At 37.2% G+C, this 26,141-nt stretch overlaps 2 protein-coding genes across 2 annotated transcripts; one reads left to right on the top strand and one right to left on the bottom strand.

Annotated features, from left to right (window-relative positions):
• Positions 1 to 5,295: 5,295 nt before the first annotated feature.
• tdgf1 (teratocarcinoma-derived growth factor 1) lies at positions 5,296 to 8,565 on the bottom strand. The gene is made up of 6 exons (XM_079861231.1): positions 8,329 to 8,565; positions 8,191 to 8,240; positions 7,951 to 8,106; positions 6,805 to 6,919; positions 6,618 to 6,727; positions 5,296 to 6,094 (listed from the first exon to the last, which is right to left on the bottom strand). Exons 1-6 carry the CDS (start codon positions 8,373 to 8,375, stop codon positions 5,994 to 5,996), a joined length of 579 nt encoding a protein of 192 aa, XP_079717357.1. The 5' UTR covers positions 8,376 to 8,565; the 3' UTR covers positions 5,296 to 5,993.
• A 10,276-nt stretch (positions 8,566 to 18,841) lies between these two features.
• Positions 18,842 to 24,420, top strand: LOC307152504 (uncharacterized protein). The gene is made up of 3 exons (XM_079861210.1): positions 18,842 to 18,910; positions 19,374 to 19,539; positions 21,033 to 24,420. Exons 2-3 carry the CDS (start codon positions 19,409 to 19,411, stop codon positions 23,590 to 23,592), a joined length of 2,691 nt encoding a protein of 896 aa, XP_079717336.1. The 5' UTR covers positions 18,842 to 18,910; positions 19,374 to 19,408; the 3' UTR covers positions 23,593 to 24,420.
• The last annotated feature ends 1,721 nt before the right edge of the window (positions 24,421 to 26,141 follow it).

The following is a 26,141-nucleotide window of genomic DNA, read 5'->3' as shown; positions in this document are numbered from 1 at the left end:
GGTGTACCTTGGCAGCGTTGCAGAAGAACAGTGTCTCTGTAAGTAATGCCAGTGTCTCCGCCTCCTTCCCTTTGCGGGTCAGGGTAAATATGTCCTCCGTCTCTGTGATGTATAGGGTTGTCTGTTGTGTGAGTGTAAGTCAGACAGCACTTTGCTGCTAACTCACTACTCCCTCCCTATTACTGCGGTCCCCCGACCCGAGTCCTGGCCCCTGACGGCCCTCGCTCTGTTTACCCTATATACCTCTGTTTACTGCCACAGACCAGAGACATTTGCCACTGTCACACAAGCTTTCCACTGGGACGACCCGGTGACAAGCACTATATCTCAGGATAACAAACACACAGTGTGGTCCAAAACTCTGAGACCCCTCTATGTCTATTTTCAATGCAAATTATATCGTCAGCATCACAATTTGAAACGTTTAACTGAAAAATGAACATGCATGTGAGATTGTCTCAGTATATGGAGTGTGTCTCTGAGAATAAACTGTTCTTAAGCCTGATCTGAGACGTTTCCAGGCCCTGGTATTACAGCCTGATCTCACGGCAATTCGTACGAATTCTACGAGGTGGCTAATTCGTACGAATTCATACAACCTCACTCGTATGAATTAGTACAATTTTTGCTAAATCGTACATATTGTACAAATTGCCCAATTCGTATGAATTCATACGAATGACCTACCCCTGACCCCACCCCTAAACCTACCCATCACGTGGGTTTAGACAAATCGTACAAATTCGTATGAGTGAGGTCGTACGAATTCGTACAAATTAGCCAACTTTTTATCACTCGTTCGAATTCGTACGAATTGGTCGTGAGATAGCGTTGGGTATTAAGACAGTTTTTGGTCGATTGGATCACAAGTAGACGAGGGAAACACATTCCCGTTTAATCAGTTCACTTTCAACCACTTCTGTCCTGATTTCTTCGAGGGGAGGGTAATAAATGTATGGGCTTTTTCAGATCTTTCGATCTAATGGGCAAAATAAGCTCACGCAATTTACATATGAACGACAGAAAACATCAGCTTTAGTTTCTGCTCTGAGCCGCGAGATCAGCCGAATGCTGTGAGTGTGTGTTTTAGAAATCAGGAATGGAGAGAGAACATTGTGTTTGGTACGTTTTTCTTCTTCAAACCAAACTTGGGTCTTCAGCCGACAAAGTTTAAATCCCGTCTGTCTAGCGCTCTCCCCATAATGTTCACTCATTCGGTCAGTAGACGGAAAGAAGACGGCCTTTAGTGGATGTTTGAACACATTCGACCACATGAGCATTTACACTTCGAAAGCAATCCAGTCTAATGTGTTTTCCACTCCCTCTGGAAGTGGCAGAAAGTGGACAAGCTCAAAGAGTTTTAGACCCTGTTTACTCCTGTATTTAGAGTCGTCCACTTGTGATCCGATCGACCAAAACATCTTAATACCAGCTGGAAACAGGGCCTAAAAACATCTCAAGCTTCAATGGACTCTCTGAGTCACATGATTATTGGCACTTCACTTACTTACATTTGATTAAAAACTTACATTTTCACAGAAATAGTGCACATCTAATATTTCCTTTTCATTTTATGTCAGCACTTTTATTTATTTGAAGAAAACATTGTTTATTTCCAAGTTTAATGATAGATAGATAGATAGATAGATAGATAGATAGATAGATAGATAGATAGATAGATAGATAGATAGATAGATAGATAGATAGATAGATAGATAGATATTTTTATATGGTTCCAGTGCATTTGATATAATTTGCATAAATATAATTATAATATATATTTAGAGAAAAAACTGTAGACATTTTGCATAACAATGTTTACATGACAAACGGGACTTATTTACTGATGTTTGATTAAAAGCTTACATTTTCATCTTAATTTCTTTTTTTTGTTTTATGCCGAAACTTTTCTTCATTTGAACATTTTCACAATCCTAAAACATTGTTTATTTTCAGGTTTAAATGAAATAAATAAATAAATAATCCTAGATTTTTTTTTTATGTGGTTCCAGTGCATCATTTGCATGATTACGATTATAATATATACCGACAACTTTTTAGAGCAACAAACTGTAGTGATGAATTTGCACAATATAAAATTCACACCTGAAAAATAATTTATGTCTTGCTATGCAAATTTGTAAAACCTTATTCAAGATTAAAGTCATTATTCATGGAGTTAAAGATCAGCGTGATCAGAAATGAGCTGGTTTAGCACTGAGATTCAGTTCAGTCCTGCTGTTCTCAATATAGACTCCAATAAAATTTTAAAATATTTTACACACTTACACCAAAAAGCATTCACTTGAAGAAATGCATATAGTTTTGACACCTGTTTAAAACGATGCACATGAGATGATGCCTCCAATCACATACATGTTGAGATCATATGACTGAGATTTACAGGACAGTTATTAAGAGATGATGCACATGAGATGAACAGCTTAGTTATGTTTCATTTACCAACTTCCAAACTTATGCTTCAGAAATAGTCAGAAAGTCTTTCTTTGCCCTCCATTTAACCCCATGGCATGCGTTAGAGAAAGAATGAAGATAAACAGAACTTCTTGATTCTTAGCATCACCTTATAGATCGAAAAGAACAGGCTTTTTTTTCATATTTTGAGAGATCTGTGTTCGTCTCATGAGCTTTTCCTTGAGCTGTAAGCTTTAACTAAGTTTCATTCTAAGTTCAATAAACTTCTGTCTAATACTTTCAGAGGGAGATCGAGCAAACCTTAGGGCTACGTGAAATTGGAAAAGAAAATGTTGATTTTGATTGGTGCGTACTTGCACGTTTGGTTTTTCATATGAAACGTTCCGCAGTCAAATATGCGGGTTCGGTGCCATGCATTAATAATGCCATCTTTTTATCAATAGTATATGACTCCCGGCCTGGATTGAGCTGATCCATGCATATCTAAGACAATGAAACCTATATGAGCATTAAAGTTGAATCAAACACTTTGAAAAGAAAAAGAACACCAGCTGAGAGAGGAAGCGTGTGTGTTTGAAGTGCCTTGGCTTCCTGTATCTCATCAAATAGATGCAACTTCTGAAAAGATGAAGATAAACTCTTTTGCAGGAACTAGATTGAAACCAACCCTTGTTTTTTTTTGTTTTTTTCGTAAGTGATGCAATTACTTAAAAGTTTACCTGCAATTGCTACAAAAGCATCCCCCATTCAACCAGCCAACAATCCCAGACAGATTTCCTGCATGTAATCCCAAACATCCAGGCTTTTCAGCGAGGAGATTCCTGCGGAGAGCCTTCAGCCCAATTAAACCCGCATGCTAGGCCTCCATCAAAGGAACCGAGCAGCTTGTGCATATGAAACGCTATCGTCCAAGCAATCGCATTTGAACCAGCGGGACGTTAGAGGAAGGGAAGACTAGTCTCCCAGCAGGACAAAGGTTTGTTATAGTCCAGAGTGAGTTTCTCTTAGGAGTCACTTTCTAAACGCTCCCATTAATCCCCTTTCCGAAGTGTCTGAATGTCATGGAAAATGTGGGACTTCCTGAAGCTCAAAGAATTGAAACACGGTCAAAAGTCTCTCTATGTGCCGAGCTTTGTCGCTACTGGATTAATCTCTGGAGGTTAGAAGATAGAGCAGCTTATTTTAAGGGGATCAATGAAACTTAAAGAATGTCTAATGCCACTTTAGAGTTTGAGGCCTCGGGGCGCCTGAGCAGCACAACCCTGAGAATCAGTGAGTTCAGTGCGAATGGTGCGTCGCAAGGACGTTGAGGAAAAACCCGAGGGTTTGTGACAGTTGCGCAAGTTGAGAAAACTTTAACTTTTGCTCAAACGTACTCTGACGTTGGCGACTATTGACAAATGAGAAACACAGACCACAAAACCAAAAGAAAAAAACTATTGTCCCAGTAGTTTATTTTATTTTTAGTGACACATTTTTTTTTTTGGTTGTATTTTCTCATCAATAGTGATCAAATTTTTTTTTATATCTTGCTTTAAAATAATACAAATATATGTATATATATAACAAATTGTATATAAACTTGGCTACTGTTAGGTTTGGGGTCAGTATGATTTAAAAAAAAAAGAAATTAATACTTTTTTATTCATCAAGAACTCATTAAATTGATCAAAAGTGAGTAAATACATTTATCATTATGAACAATTTCTGTTTCAAATAAAAGCTGTTGATAAATGCTTATGAACTTTCTATTCATCAAAAATCCTCACAAAAGATGAACACATTTCCACAAAAATCAGAAGAGCACAACTGTTTTCAACACTGATAATAATCATAAATGTTTCTCGAGCAGCAAATCTTCATATTAGAATGATTTCTGAAGGATCATGTGACTCTGAAGACTGGAGTAATGATGCTGAAAATTCAGCTTTGATCACAGGAATACATTTTATTTTAAAATAAATATTACAATAGAAAATAGTCATTTAAATTATATTTTTTCACAAAATTTTACTGTATTTTTGATCAAACAAATGCAGCCTTGATGAGCATAAGAGACTTCTTTCAAAAACATTAAAATTACTGTAAATATAATATATAATTTTATAGCCGTATATGTTGTATTGCCTTTCATTTTTGCTTTTGTAAATAAGAATTAAAAATGATTGCATTTCAATTATGAGACTCACCACTAGGAATATTGAGAAAGCACAGAAAAAGAATGAAAATACAATTTGTGACTTTCTCCTTACACAAAAATAAATTTCAAAATGAGTTTGCCTAAAGTAAACTTTCTAATCCTAAATCCTGAATAGCAGGCTGGGCCATATCCTGGTCACTTATCACATAATACACCCCTATAAGCATCTCTTTGACTAACTATAGAACTCATGCGAGGTCTTTTGCATGTAAGAGTACATTCTTCATGCAGAATGAGGCCGTTATCACGCTTGACAATGGAGAAGATGCAGGGCTTAGGAGGGTCTCCCCAACCCCACCCGGCTATTAATACCAAAGAGATTCAAGCATTGTAGTGTAAAACAGGCCCGAGTCTCTGTGTTTATTCAGCCCAACAGGAAGAGAGACAGACACCAAGTGATTCTCTACATTTAGCCAGAAGAATGTAGGCAATTGTGGGCTTTAGAAAATGTACTAGAAGTTGAAAAATGAGCTTGGATAAATATTACCAGAATAGGGAAAAAACCTTTTTATTTTCTTCCCCCCAAAAAGTTGACACTTTATAGAACATTTTTGCTTCTGAAAGTCATGGTTATTCATAGCCTCAGTTTGTTGGGATCCAATCTAATTTTCAGCGTCCATGATAAATTGCTTAATTGAAGTCAGTAAACAGTCAGCCATCTCAGTTATTGATGCAAGTTTTAATTGGATGAGACAAATTCATTCGCTCAATCACACAGAGTGTTACAGTGCATCACCGGCCAACTCAAGAAGGTCAAGATAGTCATTCCAGCCACTGAGATTGATTGGCCGGACGACTTGTTTATATAAGATAAGAGAAAATAGCCGAAAGGTCAACAATCACAGGCTATCTGAGCTTTATCTGACTCTCTCTCCAATGACAAGCACAGCAAACGAAAGTTGAGCACAAATGAGGACGAGACCATTTGAGCGGCGAGAACTCGACTTTAAATCAAGAACTGCGGCTCATTGTTAAGATGACATGTATATTCTGAAAGGAAAACACGGGTGTATTTGCAGATACTGATTATAAAAAAGCTTTACTTTCAGCCAGTGCACTCTCTGGTACAATAAATTCATACAGAGACATAGAAAAAGACAGAATCCATTTGGTTTGGCTGCGCACTGACACAAACACAATATATTTTCAATATAAATCCTATATACACACGTTCCTTCACTAAACAGTTGCTTTTAACACAGCTAGTTACACTTCCACTGGAAGCAAAATGCATTTCAGTGCCGACAATAAATGCTGCCCAGAAAGACAACTTAAAACAAACGTCTTTTTGTTTGTAGTCCGTCTCTGCTGTGTTATATTTCAATGCCTCGTACAAAACCCAGTTAAGAAATCTAATTTACAGTAGAAAGGGTAAAATTAAGGCAACAAACATGATGATTGAAGATGACAACGTTCTGAGGGCGCTTGAACGGTACCACCGAACTTCCTGAGAGTCGTCTGAAAGAAAAACAAAAAAAAAAACAAATGTACGTGAAGTGATATACAGGAATGTTATTTGAAGAAACAGCCACTCAAACAAGAAACAGACGCCCTGAATAATCATTTGCTGTCCGTTTGAATCAAGCGCTAGTGATTCACAGCCCTATTAGCGAATCGTTGGAGGTGAGAACTTCAGTCTATTGTTGCTTATCTCTAACTGAATTAGCTACAGCAACCTAAAGGACATTAAAGAGATAGTTCATCCAAAAATCATCAATTATTCGTCCTAATGTTGTTCCAAACCTGTATGAGTTTAAAAACACAAAGAAACACATTTTGAAGAATGTTGGTAACCAAACAGCTGATTACCAACATTCATTCAAATATCTTCTTTTGTAAAATGAAACTCATACATGTTTGGAACAACTTAATGTGGAATAAATAATGTTTGGGTGAACTTTCCCTTTAAGTGTGTGTCTGGCCTTACTGTAATATAACGAGACTCGCAGCCTTTACAACAAACACGCATCTATAAACTCACCACAGTCTTTGCTGAAAACGTGCGGGAAGCAGTGCAGAACTCCATATCCACATCTGCAGTACGAACATCCTTTCTGAACCCATTCTCCATGTGGAATAACACCACAATCGCTGTGAAAGTAAAAACACACACATTTAAAAACCCTGTGCGACCACAACAGTGCTGTACAGCTCAATCTCGACGTTACCTGAGGCGTTCGTCGTATTCGCAGCTCCGACCGGTGAAGTACTTCGGACAGGCGCAGAAGCTTCCCAAAATGCACGTTCCACCATTCTTGCAGCAGGTACGACTTTGTTTAGCAACTGAGAAGAGAAACAGCAAAATGAAGATGTTAAAAACAAGGAAGCAAACGCAAAACAGCAGCCCCAAAAATTTATGACGTGTAATCTCAACAGCTGCTACCAACATCTGTTTCCCAACACAACACGAACCACCCAGACACTGAGCAGGCCGCTACGCTTCACAACACTGGAATTCCCATTAATAAATGGAGAAATCCACTCAACTCCAGCTTAAACGCTCAGAACACATAGTTTTACTCTGGTTCATGTTTGTAAGTGTTGTTTACAGTGGTGTGCAATTAAAGTCAAGTGGTTTCCTTTGTCCATGTCTTAAATGAAGATAAAAGCTGATGTAGAAACAATTTTCACTCAGGAATTGCTAGTAAACAGCTGTTCACAAACCACTACAAGGAGAGAGCCAGCATTACATTGAATTAACCGAAGTAGAAAACTGAAAATAGTATTTTAGTAGTATACAAATAGTATTTTTTTTTTTTTCTGTAAATCAAACTCCAATAATCTTCCTGTGTCCAGGAACGTGACTGTACTGCACTTAGGGATTTCTAGAAGTTATCATGGCTTTCCAAAGATCTTATTTTTATTCAGCAAGGATGTGTAGGATTGATAAAACAGTGCTAGAAAAGATTTTGAATAAATGCTGTTTTATTAATCAATGAATCCTGAAAAAAGTATCACAGGTTCCAAACAGCACAACTGTTTCCAGCATTAATATAATTTAATTAATATATAGTTTAATGTATATTAAAATACAAAGCCATTATTTTAAATAGTAGGCTAATAATATTTGACAATATTAATGCCTTTTCTGTATTATTGATAACATAAATGCAGGCTTGATGAGCACAAGAGACTTAAAAATAGTAATGTTTCCAAACTTTTTCTGACCCTGTGACTTTCCAACCATACTATAAACTTGTTTACACATCATAAATACATGACGACACATACATTGACCACATCTATATCTGTCTATTTGTTTATCAATCCATGCATGCATGCATGTTCTTCCACTATGGTTATGATGAGCTCACCTCCAGTCAGTCCTATGAACGGTAACGCGGCCTCTGCGTTGCGGTGTTGACGTTGCGGCGTTTGCGTGTTCATTTCATTGAACTTATTCAAGAATTCCGCCTGTTGCTTTGGCTTTCCAGAAACGCCAGCTTTCCCACATTCTGAGCCCTCACAACCTGAGAGAAAACGCGTTATCCATGTTAGAAAGTAGCTATGAAACAACCGAGTTAAATATCCTGCGTTAAAGATTCAACTTGTACCTGCTTCAGTAGAAACAGCCTGACACACCACCACGGCAGACAGCAAGAACCTGTAGAGGAGAAGAGCAAATGTGTGAGGCCTGAGGAGAAAGAAGACAAACGCTCCGATTGTGAATCATTTATGAATCATTCTCTCACCTGAACAGTTGATTCATCATTCCGCTCGGACCAAAACTGCAAAACATCCAGAGCGCGCGCGTGTGATGTGACTGGTCTGCTCAACACTGATGCACTGCAACACCATCAAAACATCCGCTGTGTCACCATCACAAACACCAAATAACCAGACCACCCTCTATCTGTCCCTCTCCGGGGTCTTTAGTGCTCCAGACTCCCTCATGACGCGCCATTAACACCTGTAAACCCCTCCCATAGTCATACATGAGATCGCGCGCGCACACCCACAAATGCAAACGAGCCTCCATTCACATTCGTTCCGTCAGTCAAACCGGTTTGAAATGAATCGATTCTCTTCAGTATCACAGAGAAGCGATTAGGGGCTATCAGAGCACTTTGATGCTCTATAATTGGGGATTTTGTGTGTGTGTGTTTCTTAAGGCAAGACACTACAGGCAAAACTGTTTTTTCATGCATCTGTCAATTTTGAGATTTTGAGCTTTTTGGCTTTTCATAAAGTGTTTTTTTAAGATTAGTGGAAAGAAAACATCCAAAATACACTTTTAAGTGGATCTTTTATTTTGAGCACTTTATTACACGTATCTTTAAAGGGATAGTTCACCTAAAAATGAAAAATGTTGTCATTTACTCATCCTCATGATGTTCCAAACCTGTATGAGTTTCTTTCTTCTGCTAAACACAAAATAATATCATTTTCATTTTTGGGTGAACTATCTCTTTAAAGGCTGTTTTCTCAAAATTAGTTTTTCTTCTGCAGTCAGAAATCTTTATTTCAGCAGCACTTACATACACCAAACTTTACTTTATATTCTGAAGGTTTTTACAGAGGGGGTTGTTTATAATTTGCCTGATTTTATACAACATTTTATTCCTTAAAAATGGTGATTCCCCCCCCCCCCCCCCTGGCTGGTGACAGTATTTTCTGATTTATGGAGTGATAAAAATGTCAAAAAATCCCCTCTTTAAAAGCTTTTGACTCTAATATGAAATAATAAAAAAATAAAAATAAAAAAATGAAACAAGAATTTTAAACCTGGCTTTATGTTCACCTGTGGTGTTTTGCTTTAAATTAAAAATAAAAACACTTACATTATTTAGATCAGTGCACTGACTACTTTCCCCATGTTTGAATAATATTAAAGTCCAGCTCGGTTCACTCTGGACACTCAAAGTATTTTTAAAATCAGGGAAACATAAATTAAGTCAAACATTTGCTATTTTGCATATTTTTCCCCTTCACAGTTTTATATTTATAGTTTAATTCACCTGCAAAAATCCAGTGCACACCTGCTTTTGCACAAAGCACACATTTTAATTGCACATTGTACAGTGTATTTACATATTTCTATATTGCATTTATCTTATATCTTAATTAAAAAAAACACAGATATAAACATCAAATTATAGTTGTTTGGAAATAGTTTGGTATTTGTTGTTGTTGATGCACACTTGCTATGGTGATTTCTAATTTGTTTATAACATTTATGCATGAAAATCAAATGAATTCTCTGGTGATTTTGTTCCCACAGGCTGACATTTCCAAAGGAACGTCTGTATATATATATATATAACCTCTGAGAGCCTACAGTAATTAGAGTAAGTCTCCTTTGAGGAATTTTCTTGTGTTTGACGCAGTTCTTCTTTAAAGAGGTGCATAAAGCACAGCAGACGCTTCCGTCTCTATTTCTGTCCTTTTTGGTTATTGGTTTCTAATTAGCCGATTTCTCTGAGCCTGTGAGGTGAAGAACTTTCAAACATTTTAGTTTGCGATTCAGTCATTTTCAACCAGAAACGTCAAAATATTCTTTAGTATATATATATATATATATATATATATATACTGTATATATGTATGTATATATATATACTGTATATATATATATATATATATATATATATATATATATATATATGCCCTGGTTTCTCTTTTCACAAACTCTCTCTTTCTAAACCTCAACTTCATTTTAAATTCAAAATTATTATCTTTAAACAGAACAAGCATAATATTATCCAAATGCAAGCTTTAGTGATAGACTTGTCCTATTTTACATTTCACATTTAATGTGTGTCTGTCTTCTGCATAATGAAAAAAATTTAATTTTGTCTGGTGGGGGGAAAAAATCATCCTTTTGAAAAAGAAATGACATGCAAATTACATGGCTCAGGTTGATGCATTTTTTTTTTTTTCATTTTAAAGCACAATGCTTCACCTCTGGGAGAGCTTTCCTCTTAGTGCCATTAATGTTTTTATTTTTACATTCATGCCAACATTTCCACTAATTGTTGCATGGAATTGTTTCACAGCATGAACACCCGCTCTGTCCATCTAGAGGAAAGATCTTCAGCACAGACGGCGACCGCGTGAACAAGACCAGTTGCTAAATAAAGTTGGTGGACCATGTGACACAGGCCAACCCTGAAAGGCTAAAGGTCAGACTAAAAGCTGCTGGTATATTACATGACAGGCAGACGTTTTGGCTTTGTGTTTAATAATAATATTTTAATGATTAAATCAACATTCATGTGTATTTATTAGAATTAATTCTTTAAAATAAAGGTTGCAAAAAGCAAGTTTTCGCAGCAATGCCACAGAAGAAGTTTTTTTTGGTCCCCCAAAGAACCTTTCAGTGAACAGTTTTTAATAAAGATCAATTTTCTCTTAGTGTGAAGAACTAAAGAATCTTTTCCAATAAAGAACCATTCCAAGGTTCTTCAGAACCATTGATGCCATTAAAGAACTTTGATTTTTAAAAGAGTAAGTCATGCATCACTGTCATTGTTGTTACTGTTGTTAAAGCAACACCAAAGCACTTTTCCTCTGCGGTCCCCCTACAGGTTGGTAGCGGAATTGTCCATTACCGCTGTCGTAAATAATTTAGCGTACCGCAGCCTACCGTCGCACGCACACTATTTGTATATCTAGCACCGGCTGTGGAAATAACGATGTCCACAGACAAGGTAGAGTATGTTGCATGATTTTATGAAAGTATGATGTATTGCGACATCAAAAATGAAGAAAAACAAAATAATGCTCTTTTTTTTGCTATTGTAACGCTTGCCGTAAAGCAAGTCAAATTTGTAGTTTCTTATGTCTCATTCGAACTACAGATAGAGATATAGCAGATAGAGGATCGCAAAGCGAATGCAGAAGTGTCGTTCACCCTGTTACGAGTTGATGAATCCCTGAAACGATTTTGGAAACATTATTTTAAGGTACAAAAGAATATTTGGTGTTGCTTTAACTTAGTGGGTACTTTTGCACGATAACGATAAACTAAAACCAGAATAGTATTTCCTTTGTGTTTTTTGCATACAGTGTTGTCAAAACGATCCCCGTTCACATGGATCTGCGAAACCGACTAAAAATGCTGTATTCTGCTGCCAGGCCAGTAGATGGCGATGTCACTTTGTATAGAAACACTACGCGTCTATAGACCGAACACGTAGTACTCATACGCATGACATCACCGTTTTTTGTAGTTGCACTTGCACCTTGAATCCCCTTTTCAAAAGTTTGCATTTTCAGGCCCCCAAAACGCTGTTGTCGTGTAAATGAACGACTAAAACGCATACAAAGTTTTCCATTTTAGTTGAAAAAAGGAAACCAAATCATTTTCCTTAACCATTTTCTATTTTAAAAAATAGTTTTTGGTAATTAAAATAAACACTGAATCTATAGCAAAGTCCTAGCAACCACCGCACTCTCATAGCAGCAAGTTTTAATCAAGAAACCACCAGAAAATAGAGTTTATTTCATATGCAATTTAATTTGGACTTCACTTATTAAATAATTGAATGCAAAGCAGAGTTCATAAATACATGCATTTTGTTTTTGCTAATGGGCTACTGAGGTTTAATTAGATAATTCACTCACTTAAAGAAGGATTAAACCATGTCCGCTAATGAGCAACAAGTGAGCCGCCAAGGTCACGATCTTCACGTTGCTCTGCTGTCTTCTGGTCGGATGCCCTTTTGTTATAGACACAGAAGGAGTCAAAGGGTGATTTATTCTCTCTGCTCACAGGTGCATTTCTGTCTCTTACGGCTGACAGCCTGTCATGTTGCTGCCAGAGGAATATAAGAGGTAATTAGAGTAGCAGAGCTGGACAGCGAAACACCGATTTAACGGGACAAATCCAGATTAAATGTGTGCTTGTACGATTCACTTGTTGTTGTTGTTTTTTTAAATTAGACTGCAATTCAAATAAGACTGTTACAGTACATTTTATGAGGAAATTTGCCTGTGCATAAGAGATCAGACTGATGCTGGTCCGTCCTTCAGTGTGCTTCTGTGGGATTTCACTCACTCACTAGATTGGGTCCTATATTAAACCCTAGGCTTCTTGACTCTATTTTTAAAGTACCCTTTATGGCAAACATGTTCTATATAAGTAGAAAATATGTTTGCATAATACTTTCATGTTTAACAGGTTATTATTATTTATTTTTTAAAAGTGTAAGTAGTGTTGTCAAAAATATCGATACATGTCGATACTGAAATATCTGAAACGCTTCTGATACTCATTTTCTGCAGAATAGATACACAATACCAGCAGCGCTCTCTCTCTCTCTCTCTCTCTCTCTCTCTCTCTCTCTCATCTCTCCGACAGCGAGTGACACACAAACCTGCCTCACTCTCACTCACTCACTCACTCACTCACTCACTCACTCACTCACTCACTCACTCACTCACTCTCTCTCTCTCTCTCTCTCTCTCTCTCTCTCTCTCTCTCTCTCTCTCTCTCTCTCTCTCACACACTCACTCACTCACTCAATTTCAATTTCAATTTCAAATGAGCTTTATTAGCATGACTGTGTAACACAATGTTGCCAAAGCATCAACATATATATAATAATAACAATGAATGTAAATAATAAAACAACTGTATAGATCATGTTATATGTACAGTAGCATATATAAATAGATACATAAATAGACATAATCTATCTTCATAAATGAATACAGTGGGTCTCTCTAGCTGTCTCTGGCATAGTGAATAGCTAACACATATTTAGCCGCTAGTGCAGCTGTACTATCATCTTCTCCCAGTAAGAAGAACATTTTTTCAGTGTCACTCAGTTCAAAGAATGATGGAATCAAGATTTCAAATCTGGGCAGAAAGGTTTCTCTTATATTGGTGTATTTGGAGCAGAAGAGCAGAAAGTGTTCCTCATCTTCGATGTGCTGTAGGTCACAGTGTCTACAGATCCTCTGCTCTCTCTCTGTCCATGTTTGTCTATGTCTTCCTCTCTCTATCTCTAGATCATGGTCACTTAATCTGTATTTGGAGAGGATTTGTCTTTCTTTAAAATGTTTAATAAATAGATAACTGGCCAATTTAGTGGTTCTATTGAGGGTCGAGTAACATTGGAGTTTATTCTGGAGGGCAAAATGTGCTTTTCATGAGTGACTTTTAGACACTCACTCACTCACTCACTCACTCACTCACTCACTCACTCTCTCTCTCTCTCTCTCTCTCTCTCACACACACACACACATACACTCACTCACTCACTCACTCTTTCAGTCACTCACTCACTCACTCACTCACTCACTCACTCACTCACTCACTCACTCACTCACTCACTCACTCTCAGTAATTTACTCACTCTCACTCACTCACTCACTCACTCACTCACTCACTCACTCACTCACTCACTCACTCACTCACTCACTCACTCACTCACTCTCATTCATTCATTCACTCACTCACTCACTCACTCACTCACTCACTCATTCTCAGTCATTTACTCACTCTCACTCACTCACTCACTCTCATTCATTCATTCATTCATTCACTCACTCACTCACTCACTCACTCACTCACTCACTCACTCACTCACTCACTCACTCACTCACTCACTCTCATTCATTCATTCATTCACTCACTCACTCACTCACTCACTCACTCACTCACTCACTCACTCACTCACTCATTCTCAGTCATTTACTCACTCTCACTCACTCACTCACTCACTCACTCACTCACTCACTCACTCACTCACTCACTCACTCACTCACTCACTCACTCATTCTCAGTCATTTACTCACTCTCACTCACTCACTCACTCACTCACTCACTCACTCACACACACGCACATACACTCACTCACTCACTCACTCACTCTCAGTCACTCACTCACTCACTCACTCACTCACACGCACACACGCACATACACTCACTCACTCACACGCACATACACTCACTCACTCACTCACTCACTCACTCACTCACTCACTCACTCACTCACTCACTCTCACTCACTCACTCACTCTCACTCACTCACTCACTCACTCACTCACTCACTCACTCTCATTCATTCATTCATTCATTCATTCATTCATTCATTCATTCATTCATTCATTCATTCATTCATTCATTCATTCATTCATTCATTCACTCACTCACTCACTCACTCACTCACTCACTCACTCACTCACTCACTCACTCACTCACTCACTCGTTTGATTTGCTCCAGATGAATATTGTTGCTGTTACGGGGCTTGAATTTCAGTGTGGGATTGCACGTATTGCGTATAATTTTACTCATTCCCGCAGATATTGTGCTCACGCTCAAAGTGCGGCACATAAAGCTGCCTCTCAGTGCTAAATTGAGTTATTTTTCGTAGCTTATGGCACTTAAACAGTCAAATATACACAAAATACTGTCAAAATGCCGGTCTTGGCGAGTATTCTCGTAAACACAGTCAGTTATGTTTTAAGTGAATGTAAACAGTTGAGAAAGAAAACACTTGTGTAACAGTATAATGGATCCGTGCGTCAGGCCTTAAAGTGACAGCAGCCTAATATATAACCCCTATTTTTCCCCATGGTATCGATGTCAATGTGGCCAGTGAAAGTGCTGAGTGGCAAGTAACTTTGGAAAACCACTATCCACAGTGGCTGGTAAACAAAAAAGTGAATGTCAAACCCTGCCAACGACGATAACAATAATGATGAAGATATAGATCTAAAAATCATTCTAAATGTAAAAGAATGGCAGAGTCCACACCACAACTATAACGATAACGGCCCAAAGAAACAATATCATTGGAATCACTTTCAGAACGATTTTTTTTCAGCTGATGCACGATAAAAACCTTGACAGCCAATCAGAATCCATCCTGCTTTAAAGAGCTCAAGGATTAAAGCTGCAGATGAATTAACTGCAGTGTGCGCTTTGAATAAACAGAATGCGTTGGTGTGGACGTTGGTATAATACTGTATAGTTATAATCAGAGTTATTGTTCTTGATGTGAATGGGCCTTTAAAAAAGACATTTTGATGTAGAATTTTATTTTCTTGCCATAAAGGGTACTTTAAATTTGTTTTATATGCAACTTCAAAAAATCACATTTTACAATGTAAAAGCATGCCTCTCCTCAACAAGAAACGTGATTTGACCTTCATCTTCACTCCAATTGCAGCCAGTGCAAAGTTAATGAAAGGATTAAAGTTATCTTCAAACATGAGCAACAGTGATCTCCAACCATGTAAATATAAGACCTTAAATATTCGACATGTCAAAGTTAATTAAATCTATGTAACTTCATCACTTCATCACATGGGATTCATTTGATCCCCGGCCAAAATATGTGGTATAAAAGTGCAATCAGTGCTGCGTGTGAAAGGAAACGAGACACCAGCGGTTCGATGACGCTGAGTGAAGCTCTCGGGCTCTGAATCATATGAGCCCCCTGCTGGCCCATAATTCATTTACATATCTTTGTGTTTCATTCCCATAATTAACAAGCCCACGGATAATGGCAGTGCAGGCCCATTACGTGTTCCAGCATGCTTACACATCAACACAGGTAAGAAGTGCTGTTATTTTAACTTGACTTGGGTTTATTCGTTTTCCAAATATATTACATTTGCGCAATTTGATGCCATCCATAGATGAAATTGGAATAAATAAACTTCCTGATCAAGCATTAAAAATGAAAACTGTAATTTCACAAAACACAAAATGCATTTTTCATTTTCAGGTGAACTCTCCTTTTAATGTACGACATCAGGAATTTAATCCAATTTCATCTATGGAAATAGTAGCTCCTACTCGATGCCATCCATTGATGAAATTGTAATCAACTTCCTGATGCAAAAAGTCAAAATGAAAACTGTCATTTCACGTTGTTCCAAACCCAAAAGCTGCTATTTTGTTGTGAAAAGGCACAAGTCCACTTTTATTGTTTTGTTGTGATGCTTGACAGACATGGTCACTATATGAACTTTCACTGTATGCAAAAGAGTTGTCAAAAAATAACAGCATACAGGTTTTGATTTACATGAATATTGGATTAATTATTCCTTTAAATGTTGCAAAACACTTAACAAGCTTGCCTTTGGATTGCTGTAATGAAATATTTCAATTAGGATTCATTCGACAAGGCATTATTGACTGAATATGCATGTCATTCTTGGCTCTGACACGAGTGTAAGTTTCTGCTTCTTAGGGGGAACATTTGACAGACCTGATTATTGTGATTTCTATTCTGAAAACTGACACGGTAATGACAGCTAATCATTATCAGCCATGCAAAGGTTGACGCTCTCTCTCCTAATGAGCTGTCTGCCTTCTGAATGGCACAGCACTGTTTCTTTACTCCGTTTGAAAGGTTACGATTCAGGATGTCAGCAACTTCTGTGAGAAACAAGGACAAATGCGGTGCAAAATGAAAAGTTTTCATGCAAGCATTGAGACTAAAAGAGAAAAAACAGCATTGGTGCAAAGTTGAGAACAAGAGATATTGAATTCAGAAAGTTTTATTTGTCAGGTACAAAAATGTAACTCATTAACTCATTCCTTTCCATATAGTTTTTTAAAGTTCCTCTATTATGCTATTTTAAAGGCTCCTAATTTTGTTTTGGAGTCTCCTACTTTACATGCAGCCAAGGGCAAAAAAACACTTTAATTTTCACATATTTTCACAATTTTTTTGAAATTGAGATTTGTACATCATATGAAAGCTGAATAAATAAGATTTCCATTGATGTATGGTTTGTTATGATAGGAAAATATTTGACGGAGATACAACTATTTTAAAATCTGGAATCTGAGGGTACAAAAAAAAATCGAAACATTGAGAAAATCTCCTTTAAAGTTGTCCATTTATGTTGGCGATTGTGCTGCATTCACTCACAAAAATAAATGTTTTATATATTTACATTAGGAAATTTACAAAATATCTTCTTGGAACATGATCTTTACTTAATATCCTAATGATTTTTGGCGTAAAAGAAAAATCGATAATTTTGATGATTCAGTCTCTCTAAACCCCTCCTTACCCAAAGACTCTGCTCTGATTGGTCAGAAGGCCCAGTCTGTCGTGATTGGCGCGTGTCGGAAACGAAACGCCTCTTTCTTACCGTAGTTTCAGCTGCGGAGGCTCCCTCAGTGCGTGAGACACTGTTACAGGAAAAATGGCGTTTGCTTTTCCGTATCAATTCTTTAGTATCCGTATCAATTCTGCTTTAGTCCTCCTCCTTTTAAACTGCTTACAGTGCAAAGTGGATTCGCCAGGCAGAAAACAGCATCTTCTCAGTCTCGGCTACAACTGCAGTGTTTGAGGAGAAAAGTAGACATTTGCTGGCAGCCAATGAAGAGCACAGGCTGGCATTATGCAAATGTGTTACAAACCTTAATTTGTTCATGCAGGAAATAAGACTTGATTTACTGACGACTCGTTCAGCAGTTCAGAATTGATTCTTTCTTTTAGGAGATAATAACTTTATTTGTCATGCAATTTTGAACTTTACAGACCTTTTACATTCACAAACATCTGCATGGTAATACAACAGGTAAAAGCATAATGAGGCACTTTAATATCTGAGAATATTGCTGTGCTCATGCAATGCGAGAATTACTGTAATTATTAGTTTCTAATTTGTATTAGAACAGCAACAGGATAAAAGAGCAAAATAATATTTGTGCAAACTTGATAACTAGAGATAATGAATTGAAATCAAAGTTTGTAAAATGTACAACAGCTCAATGAAATGAGTTATTTAAATATTTATATACATTTGATTATCTGCATGATGTGTACGCAAGTGTCACCTTTAAATCAACGACTTTATGGCACATGGTTATTATTACTCGCTACTGTACGCCCAGTCATTTGTACATTCATAACATATTTCAACCTCGTGAAATATCATGTTCTAGTGGCTATATTGAGCGCACCGCACTGAAACACTGTACTTGATCCTTCCATCCTAATTTAAAGGAATAAAGTTACCTATTAATTAGTAACTGTGTCATGTACCACCTAAATGCAGTGTATTAATTACCAGCTCCATCATTTTCAGCTCATTTTGTGTGAGAACATCCTTGTATCGACTCGTCACAGGTTTACAGTCGAGTGCAGTATGCTATGAAATACAAAGAATATATTTTTAAATGAATGCAGACAAGCATTTCTTTAACGAGTTACAAAGCCACGTGGCATCCGTCCCGCAGGGTGTTATAAATAGCCGGGTCAAGAGCCCTGGTTACACGGGCCAGTTAAGTTACAGTTGGCACTTATATGAGTTGCTTCTGAAGCCAGAGGCTCATTTAACAGAGAACAGTCAGACGGGTAAACACTTATTTTTTTAGTTCATTATTGCAGAGAAATACTCTCTTTTATGTTGACAGGACCGCAGGATTGGATGCTGTGCACTTATGAAATTGCAATTAATATTGCTAGCAGTAAACACGATTATTGCTTTTTAAATATAGCATTAAAGACCAATCCAGTTATGCTATTTTAGAATTAATCACGGAAGCAATTTCATGTGGTATTGTTTTTGCCTGATAAGTGATGATTCCCTGCTAAATGTATTCTATAAAATGTGCAAATGTTCCAAATAGTATTTTTTTATGTCTGCATTTGTTTTGTACTGCGTTTATATTTAATTGCCTGCTCTGGTTAAATGAAATAGCTTAATCAAATGCATGCTATTAGATGAGCTATTGTAAACAAATGCATATTTTATGGTTAGTTTATGCAAGGGAACATTGCAGTCTTGTAAAATCCAATTTCGTTCTTCCACTGACAGCTTCATCTCCGCTTACAGCAGGAGTCTCTACAATAATGGACAAAAACGCAGAGGTGTTAGTATGTGGCTCTTCAATTATGAAGGATGTCTGGGAAATCAGGCTGAGGGAGCATCGACAGAAACGACAGCTGGAAGAGGAGAGGGTACGGAAGAGTGCTCTGGAAAGGTGAGGACCTGCCGAATCTCTAATTTTACTGCATTTGTCAATCAGAAAAACTCTCTAAAATGACCAACTCAGTATTTATAAAAAAAACTACTTTGTGGCTCAAAAATGTCTTAAAGTGCATTTGAGGCAGTTTGCTGATATATTTTGTTGATTCAAATATTTTTAACCCTTTGCATTCCATACAGTTTTGTAATATGATCATGCTATTGCTGTGCTCATGCCATGTCAAAATTACTGTAATTATTAATTTCCAACTTATTAGAATTGTTGCATTTTTCCAAATAAATTGAGATTCACAAATAAATATGAAGAGATTCACAAAAATTATTAAAAGTCACAAATAAATAAAATGCAAAAACAATTTTTTTTTTACATGTGTTTTATCATGTGTTAAATCCATGAAATGTTCTCTTTAGAATGCAAACCCTCTTAAAATAGAACCCACCTATATATTTTCTACAAACAAAATGAATCGTAAAACATGTATTTAATGTTTAAAATACTATTTAAAATGCTCTATGCAACGTTAGATCCTCGGAGCTGCCATTCAAACTGCTTGACTGAAGAAGTGTGAAATGCTGTTGGCAGTTGTCTGACAGCAATTTCACCAATTACACAAACTCACATGTTTATCATGAGGCTGAATGCTGTTTCTCTGGCATTTTTAAAGGTTTAGAAAATATAATACTGTGGCTTGACTCAATTTTATGGGCCTTATACTTCCTATTCTGCCAGTGCATATAATAAAATCACAAATTGTGATTGGTTGGAGCAAGAGCATGCTATGATTGGTCAGCGCAAATGTCTGTTATCTGATTGGCTTAAGTAGATGGTGGGTGGAGTCTAGTTATTTGGGGATTTGTCTGCAGTTCTTGACACTACAAATGTTTCAAAATCCACAAATGCGTGCAGGGATCTGCAAATGCAAAGGAAGCGATTCACAAATGAATGCATGGAAGAGCTGTGTTTGCACACTTAAAACACAATTGTAAATATTTTTTTTTTATTTGCAAATCTCATTTTATTATTTTTTGTGAAACTCTTTACATTTATTTGTGAATCTCAATCTATTTATTTGGAATAATGCAACAATTTTAACCCCATAAAAACTCACATCTTTCTCGAACTCACAATGCACAATGATGCATTTTGAGCGTTGATATAGAACATAATCATTTCTGACAAAGACAAGAAAAGTTCAGAGAAGAATCTCTGAGTCATCTCATAATTACAGTAGCTCTGATATGGCATGAATGCAGCATTTGAATGTTTGATCCTGCCTCTCTGCATATTTTGTTTGCAGATAATAAGGCCATTCAGAACTAATAATGAGCTTGTAGCCACTTCAACTTTAATTGTGTTAATATTAATTTTAATAACAACAGCTATCTTTAATTAATCTGTTAAAACAAAAGACGCTAACTCAAACCACATTTCATAATTAATGAGAAATCATTTTCATTTGTTGTCCGTTCAAATTAAAATGTTCATAGAATCAATCAAGACTGGCAGATGCGTATGTCCTCCAAGATAAAAACCCCTAAAAGACTGGAGAGAAAAGCAAAGGTTCCTGAAGAATCCACTCTTGATGCACACAAGGCTAAAAAGACGCACTTGGGAAGGCCGCAAGGTTTCCAGAGCAGTCGGATTCAGAGGCAGGTGGACCCGACGAAAACAACAAAAACCAACAAACTGGCCCTGTTACGTCACCTCAATGAAAGCTGCCCGGGATTGATGGTGTGGTCGAAGTCTTGGAAGTTCTCGAAGCCTTTACCACAACCTGAAGAAAGTCCCTGTGAATTCGACTGGGGACAGTCATGGAAGTTTCTCAATCTTCAGCCAAGCACTGACGGTAAACCCTGGTTTGATCTTGGGTTTGACACCAACAACAACATGAGCTCCAATGACATGTTTCTGTGGGAGAAGCTCAGCAAAGCATTAGACTCAGCGCTCTTTCAACAAGATCTGGCCAGTACCGAATGGGAGAAGTCTTGGATATTCACTCAGAAACGAAGAGAGTCTCATGAAGGCACTAATAAAAGTGATAGCAACACATTTTACAACCTGTGGAGGGATCAGAATCAGGAAAGTGCATCAGACTGGCACGAATCCTGGAAGACAATGAAGCCTGTGAAAGGAGGTGATATCATGCCCGATTCAATTCAGCCCTCAGCTAATGAGAAAACACAACCTGAATTACCATGGGAAGATTCTTGGATGTACTTAAAGAAGCAGCTTCATATGAAGTCAAAAACAGGTAATAACCTCGGATGGAGTGAAGCTTGGAGGGTTGCAAAAGCTATATCACAACAGGAGACGAAATCAATCGAATCTCAAGCGGTGTTGCCTGAGGAACTGCATGCGGACATCTGCAACGTGATAATGAATGTGCCTAGAGAGGTGAAGCGCACAGTTCAGTTCGGTGGGAGGGATGCACCATCTTCTGATTGGGAAAAATCATGGACGACCATAAAAAATCTGTTGGAATATAAAGAAGATATAAATAAAGCTGAATGTAGGGAGGTGGAAGTGAAGGTTGAGACACCGAAACCAGACCATTTAAAGCAACAAAGTGAACATGTGAAATTCAACGTACTTGCTTTGCCAAGAATGCAAAAGCGGGGAGAGATGCTCCAGTTCTCAGAGCAAACTGACTGGAAGGATTCTTGGAAGATGCTGAAACGCCAGCGTAGAGAAGAAAGAGCATTAAGGAACCCGAGACGTCCACTTCCACAGTTTTCCTCCACATCACAAACTCTCACTGAATGGGCCAGTTCTTGGAGGTACACAAACTTAACACTCAATCAAGACAGCAGTTTATGGCAGCAGGGTTGGTCCGCCAATGCTCAGCCCAGGCCTATTAGAAGAGTGCTAGAAAATGAGGATTTCCCGCATAATGGACCAGCAGGGGTTCGTACCTGGGCTGAGTCCTGGAGAACTAAGAGACGTCAGCATCTTCTGGAAAGACGAGGGCAAGGTGCATCAACCCAGCCGGTGCGCCAACAGACATACGCAAGATCTGTGGCAGACTGGGAACAATCATGGAAATCATCAACTCATCAGCGCAATCACGAGAGACCCTCCATGACCGAGTGGACGGATTCTTGGAGGTTCTCCAGCTTGGAGGATTTCCAGCCTGAACATAATTGGTTTGAGAAATCAATGGAAATCAAAGGCAGAAAGGAACTTCGCAGAGCATCGAATGCATTTAGCAGATCCTTCGATTATCAGACCTTCAAAGAACGACATCCCGCGAAAGAGTGGAATGACTCATGGAGGGTTAGGAAGAGGTCTGATGGTCCTGGACTTGCACATCTCATAAAAAAAGAAGTTCTAGATTGGGATAATTCTTGGATGTTTACTGGCACAGAGTTTTACCAAAGACAAGGTGAATGTTATTTGAATTTCCAGCTAACGTCGGATGTCAGTAGCATTGCGATGCTCAAATCCGTCCAGATTGAGAGCAGGTCAGAGTGGGGTCGATCGTGGAAGATGTCAAACCCACAACCACCAAAGAACATCGCATCATGGCCTGATGCAAAGCCAAAGTCATTCAGTGCACAAGATGTGATCTTTTGGTCAAAACACAAACACGTCTATTATTTACCTTCTGCTTTGGTCAAAGACTTGAAGCTGAAAATCTGGAGCAAGTCCTGGAGGTTCATGAAGATGGACCTTGACTCAAAGCACGGGAAAAACACTGCTTCGGCTGAGGATGAATCTGTGATAATGACAAAGACTGCAACAAAAAGACAGCACATTTACTCAAGCATTGATCAGCAGAAACCACAACAGAAGAGATGGAGCGATGCGTGTAAAATAGCAAAGACGCAACCACGACCAAAGCGTAATGTTAGATCTGGCAACAAGGACGATGAAGATGGAAAAGGAAAGTTTGCAGAATGGATGGAATCTTGGAAATTCTCAAATAATTTAAAAAGCCATGAGCCTGCAAAGGTGTCTATATCTCTGAGCGATTGGGAAAACTCCTGGAAGTTTCTGCTTGATCTGTATGTGCCAAAGAATGGCCCAAAAACAAGCAAAAGTCGGTAAGGATTACCGAGCTCAAGAGTACGGCTTTAGAGAAATCATTTAAAATATATGACGAATGATGTTTTTAAAACTTCTACAGATGCAACCCACAATAAAGTTGTGTAGCATGTGTAGACAAACACATTTTGTCTCATCTTTTGTGTAAAAAAAGTACAACAAACCATAACAAATCATTATTTTTGATGCAGTCACACACACAGCTGTGAACTGTGGCTCTAGTTCAAGTTTCAGCGCACATAATTTATTCTTTTTCAAGTCGTAAAGAACAATGACTTGACATGCATGTGGTCAAGCACTTTCTAACATAAACACGAATGAAGTGTTGTTAAATTTGATGCAGTACTGAAAACTGCAGTAATACTGCCTGCAAACGACCACACTATGCAAATGAGAAGTGTACTTAACAGAAAAATACAAAACAACAACACAGAAAATACAACATATAAATGGATCATTCAGTGCTGATTTTAAAGACTTCTAAAGACATAAATGACTTCGTAGAATTTTAATATTAAATTGTTTACTCAAAATGTTACAAATTTATTGAAATCCAGTAATACATAGATCACCAATTAGTATTATAAGCACTAGGATGTTTAATTCATTATAAATCACATATACCCTCACAACACAGGGTATCCCATACTGCCACCTACTGGCAATGCAAAGCATAACATTAGCATCAATCCTTACTGACAAGCATAGATAGTTGATTTATGTTGTAATTAAGCTGGACTTTAACCCAGCTGATCATATTGATTGAAATGGCCACGACATCTTTATTTCCGACAAATTACTTGGCATGTATCAATATTACATTTCCACTAATCTCCCTTAATTAACTGATTAGCTAATGATGTGCTGTATCTCTGTTTTTTCCTGTTCAAACAACTAAAAATAAACGTGAAAAAGTCAAATATTGTTCAATTACTTCAAGATAATAGTTATTACATGATATCTCAACACATCAATTTGGCTTACTGGTTGACAAACTTAAATGATTGCTTTTGTTTAGTTAAAACTGATCTTTATTAGCTTTATACCTGAAACAGTGTCTGTCACCGACATGTTGACATAGATCATATTTAAAGAGTGCAGCACAAATACGGATATTTTCCGTATGATATATTGTTTACACTGCACAAATTAAACCACTAAATAATGATTAGAATGTGCTGATAATCGTCTGGTCCCATTTTCTGTTTTGCATGAGCCCAAGCAAAGACAGAACACATTGGTTTACCATCTGTCACAGACCACTAAAACCTCTATGCTTCTCTAAATGACGGCCAGAATTCAAGGCAGAATTCTTGAGCTTAACATGACCCTAAAGTTCATAAAGGAATTCCTTGCCATTTCTGTTTTGAAGGCCAATTAAAGATTAATGTCTGTTCTTTTCAAAGTCATGAATCTGGACATGCAGTTAAGTCCATAAAAGTAGTAATTTGATAAACTTGCCAACCGTAATAGTATGTATTAATATTTTGAGTTAGCTTTTATTTGAATATTTCCAGTTTGCATTTTAATTTGAGTTAAATGATTTTTAAATAATTTTGTTAAAAGAATTTTAACCTTTTTTTTTAATTATTTGATTAGTTTTCCGCTTAACAGTCACCCCCCTTTTTGAGCATAGAAATGCACGATCCAAACTTAAATGGTTGTAATTCATTAATGCTTTAGAATACAACCCCAAAGTTGGAATATTGCTGAAGTGAAAACACTTCAAAAAAAAAGAAAGTGTAAAAAAGTTATAGAAGTTTAAGTTTACTGTAAAGCAAATGTACTGAACTATTGTACCGTACTTTTTCCCTCTAAAATGCTATAAAGTCAAAGCCATATATCTAACCAAGTTGTGTACCAAATTTGAAGTTAGCCAAAAATAGCCATCCACATTCCATTGATTTTTTTAATGCGTTCTCCTGTAACAACTTAAAAACTTTCTGTCACAATATCACTTCTATCACAAAACAGACACCAAATATGGTAACCTTGATTCTCAGACCTTTCCAACGATGTGTGTTTTGTCAAGAGTAGAAAAAGTTGATTATAAAATAGTGCAGTCAATTTTGTAATATGAGAAACGACACCGCCCTCTAGGGGGAGGAGCCTGCTAAAAGCATTTTATAAAGTAGGTTAAAATGCCCAATTTCAAAACGGATTTCTCAGGATGAATTTTGAGTGATTAAGCTTTCGAATGATACCTAATTTATTGGGGTGTAACAAAATATCGTGTCACAATACAAAAATGCAACAATATGTATCATGGACAATGAGAATATTTATTGTGTATAGTTCATCCAAAAATGAAAATTACTGTGTGTGAAAAAATTCACGTTTACAGATTTTTAGTGTCAGTACTACATTAAACTACTATACAATGTTGAATATTTTTGGGTCCTGATAATGCCAGATGTCTTATGTTACCAGTAAAAAGTGTCCTACATTATTTTAAATGTATCTAGTCAGTGAAAGAGTTGCAAGCATATTCGTCTAAAATAATTCTGTATTTTCAGCTTCATGAATATTTTTATTCTGGTGTCTCTTGTGCT

The sequence above is a fragment of the Squalius cephalus genome, assembly GCF_949319135.1.
Source record: "Squalius cephalus genome assembly, chromosome: 24".
NCBI classification, from domain to species: domain Eukaryota; kingdom Metazoa; phylum Chordata; class Actinopteri; order Cypriniformes; family Leuciscidae; genus Squalius; species Squalius cephalus.
This window is presented reverse-complemented; position numbering and strand designations above follow the sequence as displayed.

Bases quoted from the DNA above. Each gene is read 5' to 3' on its own strand.
- tdgf1 (XM_079861231.1), bottom strand. From the start codon at position 8,375: ATGTTTTGCAGTTTTGGTCCGAGCGGAATGATGAATCAACTGTTCAG. The intron at 8,241-8,328 runs GTGAGAGAATGA...TCTCCTCTACAG, and splicing joins ATGATGAATCAACTGTTCAG to GTTCTTGCTGTCTGCCGTGG. The intron at 8,107-8,190 runs GTACAAGTTGAA...GTTTTCTCTCAG, and splicing joins GGCTGTTTCTACTGAAGCAG to GTTGTGAGGGCTCAGAATGT.
- LOC307152504 (XM_079861210.1), top strand. From the start codon at position 19,409: ATGGACAAAAACGCAGAGGTGTTAGTATGTGGCTCTTCAATTATGAAG. The intron at 19,540-21,032 runs GTGAGGACCTGC...AAATGTTCATAG, and splicing joins CGGAAGAGTGCTCTGGAAAG to AATCAATCAAGACTGGCAGA.